Source organism: Panthera uncia, assembly GCF_023721935.1.
Source record: "Panthera uncia isolate 11264 chromosome E2 unlocalized genomic scaffold, Puncia_PCG_1.0 HiC_scaffold_19, whole genome shotgun sequence".
Lineage (NCBI taxonomy): Eukaryota > Metazoa > Chordata > Mammalia > Carnivora > Felidae > Panthera > Panthera uncia.
The window spans coordinates 173,948-182,494 of record NW_026057588.1 but is presented as its reverse complement, the minus strand read 5'-3'; the positions used below and the strand labels follow the sequence as shown (position 1 = coordinate 182,494).

Below are 8,547 nucleotides of genomic sequence, written 5' to 3'. Positions count from 1 at the left end.
CTTGTCAAAATAAAAAGCTTCTGCACAGCCAAAGAAACAGTCAACAAAACTACAAGGCAACAGACAGAATGGGAGACGATATTTGCAAATGACATATCAGATAAAGGGTTAGAATCCAAAATCTACAAAGAACTTACCAACTCAACACCAAAAAAACAAATAATCCAGTGAAGAAATGGGCAAAGACATGAATAGACACTTCTCCAAAGAAGACATCCAGATGGCAAACGGACACATGAAAAAATGCTCAACATCACTGATCATCAGGGAAATATGAATGAAAACCACCATGAGATACCACCTTACACCGGTCAGAATGGCTAATATTAACAACTCAGGCGACATCAGATGTTGGCAAGGATGCAGAGAAAGAGGATCTCTTTTGCATTGTTGGTGGGAATGCAAGCTGGTGCAGCCACTCTGGAAAACAGCATGGAGGTTCCTCAAAAAACTAAAAATAGAACTACCCTATGACCCACCAATTGCACTACTAGGTATTTATCCAAGGGATACAGGTGTGCTGTTCGAAGGGACACATGCACCCCAATGTTTACAGCAGCACTATCAACAATAGCCAAAGTATGGAAAGAGCCCAATGTCCACTGATGGATGAATGGATAAAGAAGAAGTGGTACATCTATACAATGGAGTATTACTCGGCAATCAAAAAGAATGAAATCTTGCCATTTGCAACTATGTGGATAAAACTGGAGGGTATTACACTAAGCGAAATTAGTCAGAGAAAGACAAATATCAAATGACGTCACTCATATAAGGACTTTAAGAGACAAAACAGATAAACATAAAGGAAGGGAAACAAAAATAGTATAAAAACAGGGAGGGGGACAAAGCATAAGAGACTCATAAATATGGAGAACAGACAGAGGGTTACTGGAGGGAGTGTTGAGGGGGGTGGGCTAAATGGGTAAGGGGCATTAAGGAATCTACTCATGAAATCATTGTTGCAATATACACTAACTAATTTGGATGTAAACTAGAAAAAGAAAATTCAAATAAACTATAAGAAAAAAATCCTCATAATAAAATTTATGGAAAAGAGTATAATAAAAAAATTCTAAACTTGATACAGTGGTAGAGAATTATTATTATTGTTATTTATTTATTTATTTATTTATTTATTTATTTATTTATTTATTTTGAGAGAGAACAGGGGGAGGGCAGAAGGAGAAGGAGAGAGAATCCCAGCAGGTTCCATTCTCACCTCATAGCCTGACATGGACTCAATCTGATGACCCTGAGCTCATGACCTGAACCCAAATCAAGACTTGGATGTTTAACATACTGAATCACCCAGGTACTCTGGAAATATAGAATGTTGGACAATTACTTTCAATTCATAAAAGAGATTCTCTCATGCAAGGAGAATATAAAGTCACCAATAAATACAAGATGAAATTAATGGTCTATTATGACAACTAACCAAGACATTAGTTGTCTATTATTATGACAATTCACTGAGGCATGATAAAACATTCACTGACCACTAACCAAGGAAAGAGAAAAATAAGATGAGTCCCAAATTATGTATGGGTCATATTTATACAAATAAATACATACATAACCTTACTGGTAAGGGGCATGGCTGATTCATACTTGACTCCAACTCACATGTTCTTAAAATGTACTCGATGAACACTGACATCCTGTAACAAGATACACAGGTAAATGAAACTACAACTAACTCATGTGTGGAACGTCCCATACAAAAGAAAGTACATTATTATAGAATGCAAAACCAGAATCAGACAAAATTTAACTCCAACCAGTCTACATAAAAGAAATAGATTAATCCTTTCAAAGGAAATGTACTATGTAACTATAATTTTAAACTGCAACTATGGACCCATGAAAAAGAAGCTTTTGAATTGTCATGTCTTCATTGGCAATTCACAGGAAAGATATCCATTAAAATCAACTACTGAAAAATTTTACAAATAAGCACGTAAAAGACATTACAAAGGTATTATTTTCTTAAGATATTCCTCTTCTTACACAGAGTGTAATGGTATAGTCCATTCTTTAGAACCAAGCTGACTAAAAAAAACCTTTCCTTTTATATCAACAAACACTGCCAAAGTTGGAATATACAGTGACAATCACTTCATAATCAAATAAATATTTGGGATGAAATTCAGATACATGCTGAGGAAAGTGAGAGAATAATCTTGTGATTAATTTTTCATGAGGTAAGATTACATTTATAAACAATCCTTTCCTTTTTTTAAAATGGATTTTAGTAATTATCTACTTCAATTCCTTTTGTTTTTAAAGTTTATTTATTACTGAGAGAGAGATCATGCAAACGGTGGAGGGGCAAAGGGAGAGGGGACAGATAATCTAAGCAGGCTCCACGTGGACAGCAGACAGCCCCATGCTAGGTTCCAATTCCCCAACTGTGAGATCATGAACTGAGCCCAAGTCCAATGTTCAATTGACTGAGCCACTCAGTCACCCTCTATTTCCTACAAGGCACATACCCAGGTCATAGAGAACTTTTGATTTAAAAAATCAGAGATGCGTCTCATATACAAGTTTTTAGAAAGTGAAGACACATATGAAAAAGTCACAGGAACTTCCAACTATACAAAATTATAAAATGATGCAATTACTAGGAAATAAAGGTAATGATGGAAACTTTATTATAGCCTGTGGGTTCTAACTTGTAAATGTTCTAGCTCCCTTATGGCATTAATATATAGTTAATTACGAAACACATAGATACATTAAATTATTTCACCATTGAGCAGTGGAACACAGAGTGGATTTTTCAAATTTTAATTACTACAAAGACACATAAACTTTTGAGGTGAAATAAAGGATTAGATTTTCTCATTTGAAGGATGTGTTCTGTGATCTTATGAAATTACTGAGCCTCAATTTTGTACACTTAAGATTAAATCCTCTGTAACTTTGGAAATCCTAAACCAGAAAACATGAGAGCTCTGTCTCCAGTGTTCTCAAGGCTTCTGCCTCAAACCCCAATGGGCCCACCACTACCCTCACACACTTATCACAAGCAGCAAAACAGAATTTAGAAATGACTTAGCATAGAGTTCCTCAGAAATACAGAGAGATCTTCTAGGGCTCTCACAGCAATGGAGAAGCTCTCAGATTATGGAGGTCCTCACCATGGATATGGTGGACCTTCCCTGGAGCTGAAGGAGACTCTTCGGAGAATCAAAGACATGATGTGTTAGAGAGCAGATGTCCCTCTGTGAGAGGGGAAGACATAAAACTCGGCTTTGCAAATGAATTTCCATTCAAGGAGAGCTACCTGAACAACATTGTAAGATCCATCTTCCTCCTTCACATTTGGACCTCACCTGTGTCGTGTGCTTCACTCCCACCTACCTGGGTGTGAGGCTACTGTCTCTTTTCTCTTCACACCCCACAGCTCCTTCTTTTGCTCCAAAACGATGACCAGGTCTGGTTTTGACACAAGACCTGTTTATCAGAACGAAGGAATATAATTATTGCTGGAGTTTCTACCTTTCGACGCGGTAATGTACTCAGCAGACAACAAGGGACATGGGAGAATTCTAAAAAATTATTTCCCAAACACTGTTGCACAAGAAAAAGTCCCTTTACAACATGCAGGAGGACTTTCAAACATTCAATCATGACCTGCCTTCCAAGTGCTACCAATACAATAAGGAGTAAAAGTTGGAGTTTAAGATGTGGGCCATACCGTCTTATGCCACTCAATGTTTAGAATTGCCATTTATCTACAAAAATGATGATGGTACCTTTAAAAGATAGGAGGCTAAAGCTGAAAGGTAAATATCATGAAGATATTTCTCTATGTCTACAAATCCCCATTTCTTTCCCTTGCTGCAGGGATCTGAGTCCCAGTCATATAAAGGGGAAGCTTCCAAGAGAGACTCTTCAAGGGAAGGAACAAAACCCGAGCGGGGTTTGGGAAATCTAGAAGGAGATGTCCTCACCCAAGAAAAGGAGGTGTCCATAGGTCTCTAACATCACATCTCTGTACAGTTCCCTCTGACTCTGATTCAGGCATCCCCACTCCTCCTGAGAGAATTCGATGGCCACGTCCCTGAAGGTCAGCAGTGTCTGCAATAAAAACCACAGTTATGAAGTGGCCATTGGCAGAGTTCATAATGGCACCTAAGAGGCAAGAGAAAGCTAATGTCACCAGCTAGACTCCAAGAGTTGTTCTTCACTGCTTACCTACTTGTACCCACAGACCATACTCCATCATTTTACTTCACCTCTTTTTTCTACCTTGTCTTTTAATTCTGGCAAACACCCTATGGGCACAGTCTCCTGTCATGGAAACAGAAAACATACAACAACATGTAATGACTGCCCTAAGGAAGAGCTTGGGCAGGCCAACTTTGCGCTTAACCCCCGACTCATACCTATGCAGATGGACGACTGGGTTAACTCATGGAGTGAGGAAAGTTACCTTGACCCCCGTGTAATACCAAAATCTCCACCCAAGGGGGAGTACAAACCTCATAGCTCCACTTCCTAATTGTCCATCAAAACTTAAATAAAAGGAAGTGATCATGCCCCTCCCTCTTGCTCTGTGCGTCTCTCCTTTGGAAGTTATTCCCTCTGATCTGCTTTTTGGCTGCAAATCAAGGTTCCTGTGTGTGACAACCTCACGTGCTGCACTTTCTATCTACGACTCTATTACATTTGAGGATTTTAACACACAAACATGTCAAGTATGTGAATCTTGTTTTCATTTTCTGAAAATATAAAGCAGTAAATAGAAGGGTGTTTCTGTGACCAGAGTGTGGAGGTAAATACAAACTTTCTTGGCTTTCTTTCATTTTTGTCATTTTATCATGTTTTGCTGTTTTCTCCTTTTTCTCTCCACCTGGTGACAAGACCCTTTCAGTGGCAGGACTTCAAGGGGACAGATGACTCTTTCTGTTCACGGAAACTCCCACATGTTATCAACTCTAAAGACAACTGCCTTGCCTTTCCAACTCCTACTAAATTCTCCACTGGCCAACCTCCACTCATCGGTAGGAACCGATTCAGCAGGAAGAAGCTACTGAAGAGGAGACCTTCCATCTTTAACAACCTTAAGGATGTAAGGCTGTAATTCGTTCAAGCGGGGAAATGTAGCTTCAATTAAATTTCCTTACACCTTGCAGCCAATGATAGGCACCTAAGACATGCAGGATATGCCCTACCTCAAGGAAATCATAGCTGCTTTCATGCCTCAATGTTTAATTTTTATTAAATACTTGAGACAGGCAGGGTATAATGTTCCTTTATTAATGGGCTTCAAGGTGTAAGGAAATTTAATGGAAGCTACATTTGTTTTGGCTTTGTTCTCCTCACCAGAAACTACAAGCAAAGAGAAACCCAGAAGAAAGAAGTTTCCAGCTGAAATGTGATGCTTCTGCACATCACTCAGTAAATCTAAGATCCTTAGCAAAGATGGGGGGAAAGATCAACGTTATAGAGGAGAAATCTGGCAGAGTGAACCAGGCCAGTTAAAGAAGTGAACACGAAGTGTAAGGAAACAAATTGCTATCAGTGCCTAAGACACACCAAAGGACACATGATCCCTGGTGTGTTCTGTTGGCCCCCAAACAGTAAATCTGATTGTCAGTTTAATTATGAGAGAATACAGTGGATTTATACAAACTTCAATCACATATACTTTCAGTAGAGGCTGCTTTGAGGCAAACAGGCTTGAGCACCAGATTGTAGAGGAGTCCACAGGGCCCACCTGGCTGAAGAGAGGCAGGCCCAACAGGTGACCTGCCTTAAAATATCTATAGGCCCTAACGAACTAACAAATGGGTACTTACAACCCATTTGTAACCCATTACAACCCAGGCAGAATTACCACATGAGGGCAAATTCCATAAGTTAGCATACATACGCATCTTCCCCCTGCAAAATTAGCCCCAAGTCACTGCCTCAAGGCAGGAGCCTCTCCTCTGCTGTCCTGCCCACCACTCCCTTGAGGTGTGTTCATAAATCTAATGTCTTATTCTGCCACACGTGAATTATTTTCACCACTCATGCCCTCGGCTTCCACAGGATCATCGACCCGTATTTGGGAGCCCCATCTGAATGGGAGAAACACCACATTTAGATGGCTGTTTCCCTGTCCTGTAATGTCTAGTATATTTAAACGGAGTATCTTTTTCACATTTTACAAACCAAGACTACCCCCCCCCGCTTTTTTTTTTTTTGATTTTATTTATTTATTTATTTATTTATTTATTTATTTTTTATTTTTTCAATATACGAAGTTTCTGGTCAAATTGGTTTCCATACAACACCCAGTGCTCATCCCAAAAGGTGCCCTCCTCAATACCCATCACCCCCCCTCCGCTCCCTCCCACCCCCCATCAACCCTCAGTTTGTTCTCAGTTTTTAACAGTCTCTTATGCTTTGGCTCTCTCCCACTCTAACCTCTTTTTTTTTTTCCTTCCCCTCCCCCATGGGTTTCTGTTAAGTTTCTCAGGATCCACATAAGAGTGAAACCATATGGTATTTGTCTTTCTCTGTATGGCTTATTTCACTTAGCATCACACTCTCCAGTTCCATCCACGTTGCTACAAAAGGCCATATTTCATTCTTTCTCATTGCCACGTAGTATTCCATTGTGTATATAAACCACAATTTCTTTATCCATTCATCAGTTGATGGACATTTAGACTCTTTCCATAATTTGGCTATTGTTGAGAGTGCTGCTATAAACATTCCCCCCCGCTTTTTTAACTTTCCAAGTTGTTCTGGACCTTATATCAAGGCTGTGTATATTTGTATTAATTTTTTTACTGCGAAAAAGTGGCTTTATTATGGCACAAGGAGAGGACCTGTGGGCACCATGTGCCACAGTGGGGTTGTGAAGAGTGACTGGCTATATACTATACAGGTGTGGGAGGGAAAAACAAAAGGGTGGTCTCCAGAAGGACTCTCATATGCTAAAGAGGACTCCTAAGATACTGGGGGCCTTGTATTTTTCATTTTCTTAATCCTGCTCTACAGACAGGTACTAAATGGGGAACTAAAGGGGAACAGTTCTCCTCGACTGAAATCCCAGCACCAGACCCCATCAGCAACTGGAATCTTGGACTCAACAACTTCCCCTTTGGATCTGTCCTAAAGGGAATGTTTGCAATACTTGTAGGACTTTACTTCAAAGTGACAAGTGTTGATGTCCTAGTGAAAGCCTTGTTTGAGAATGTAGAGAAGATCCGTGCTTATACGGGGGAAGAGTTCTAAAGACCTAACCTTGAATATCTTTCCTGAGAAAGTTTTAAAGCTTTGGTGAAAACATACAGCAGAAACACCAAACACAGAGAAATCAACATTTGTGATTTCTAAATGCATGGAATTTTAGGGGGAAAAGGTGACACAGCCTCTGACCTGGGCACCAACCTTACCTGAGAGCTGGCCATTTCTTCTTTCCCCTTGTCCTCTAGATTTCTTTCTCAGAAGGTATTTGTGGACAAATCTCAGCTACATCAGGAGAAAATGCCTTTAAAGGCACCAAGAGAACGTCTTCACCAGAAAAGTGCTCACTGGCAGGGAGGACTTTGAAGTGCAGGTGGGCCAAACTTCCGAGTTTTTTGTGTCAGGAGCTTTTCAGAAACGGAGACTACGTACTTGGAGCCCAATCTCTTGAGTTTTCCTTGTATACTTTCAGTGGCTTCCACTCCCACAGACACCCACAAATTCTGCTACAGCATAGGAACAGTGTGCTGCACAGACCTAATCCTCCCACACTCACGTAGAGGAGATCCTGTTACCTCTCCTTGAGCAAAAGCCTGCACTCAAATCTCATAAATTAATGGGAAGCCTTGCCGACTGACTCTGGCCTCAGGTAGCATCACCTGGAGCACTTAATTAAGCCAACACTGTTGTTTCCCACCACAACAATCGACAGAATCTGAGGAGGGGGCCAACAGCAAGGGTCGGTTTTGAAACTCCACACGCGATCCCATTGGGAACCATTGGGAGCAGTAAGGAAGGCTTTGGTTATTATCCAGGTTTAAACCCATTTCTTCCCCAGTGATCAGAGTTTCTGGACATTGGAAAAAAGAGAGTTACAAAATTAAGAGCCAAACACACCTTCAGCTCTTTAGCCAGCCTCTTCCATGTCTTCCTAATTCCCAAAGACAGGGCTCCAAGGAACCACAGGTGTCTTCCTAGACCTCCCTGTCAGTTGGCTTGGAGAAACTACTCTGTGCCCTGGGAATAAACCTGTCTTTGTCCTTACTGACACCTGAGCTACACTCTTAATGCTCCAACCCAATGCTACCAGCAGCCCCTGCCTCAGAGAACTAAAACAATTCAAAGAATACAGGTCTTCAATAAATACCAATGGGTCCCTGTCTATGAACTTACTCCTTTGTGTCTAGGCCTTTGGAGCATTACACACCCATTTCTCCTTATTCACTTGCTGCAGTTCTTTTACTGGACTGAGATTTCTTTGGAAAATGTCATGCCAAAATTTCTTTTTCCCAAAAAGGGGGAAAATCTAGGATTTGACAGTAGTAACCACATTTGGAAACAAGGGGAGAT

At 40.5% G+C, this 8,547-nt stretch overlaps 1 protein-coding gene across 1 annotated transcript; it reads right to left on the bottom strand.

Moving 5' to 3' along the window:
* Positions 1-3,358: 3,358 nt before the first annotated feature.
* On the bottom strand, positions 3,359-7,421 carry LOC125915206 (KRAB domain-containing protein 5-like). The gene is made up of 3 exons (XM_049620905.1): positions 7,407-7,421; positions 3,966-4,092; positions 3,359-3,465 (listed from the first exon to the last, which is right to left on the bottom strand). Exons 1-3 carry the CDS (start codon positions 7,419-7,421, stop codon positions 3,359-3,361), a joined length of 249 nt encoding a protein of 82 aa, XP_049476862.1.
* Between the last annotated feature and the right edge of the window lie 1,126 nt (positions 7,422-8,547).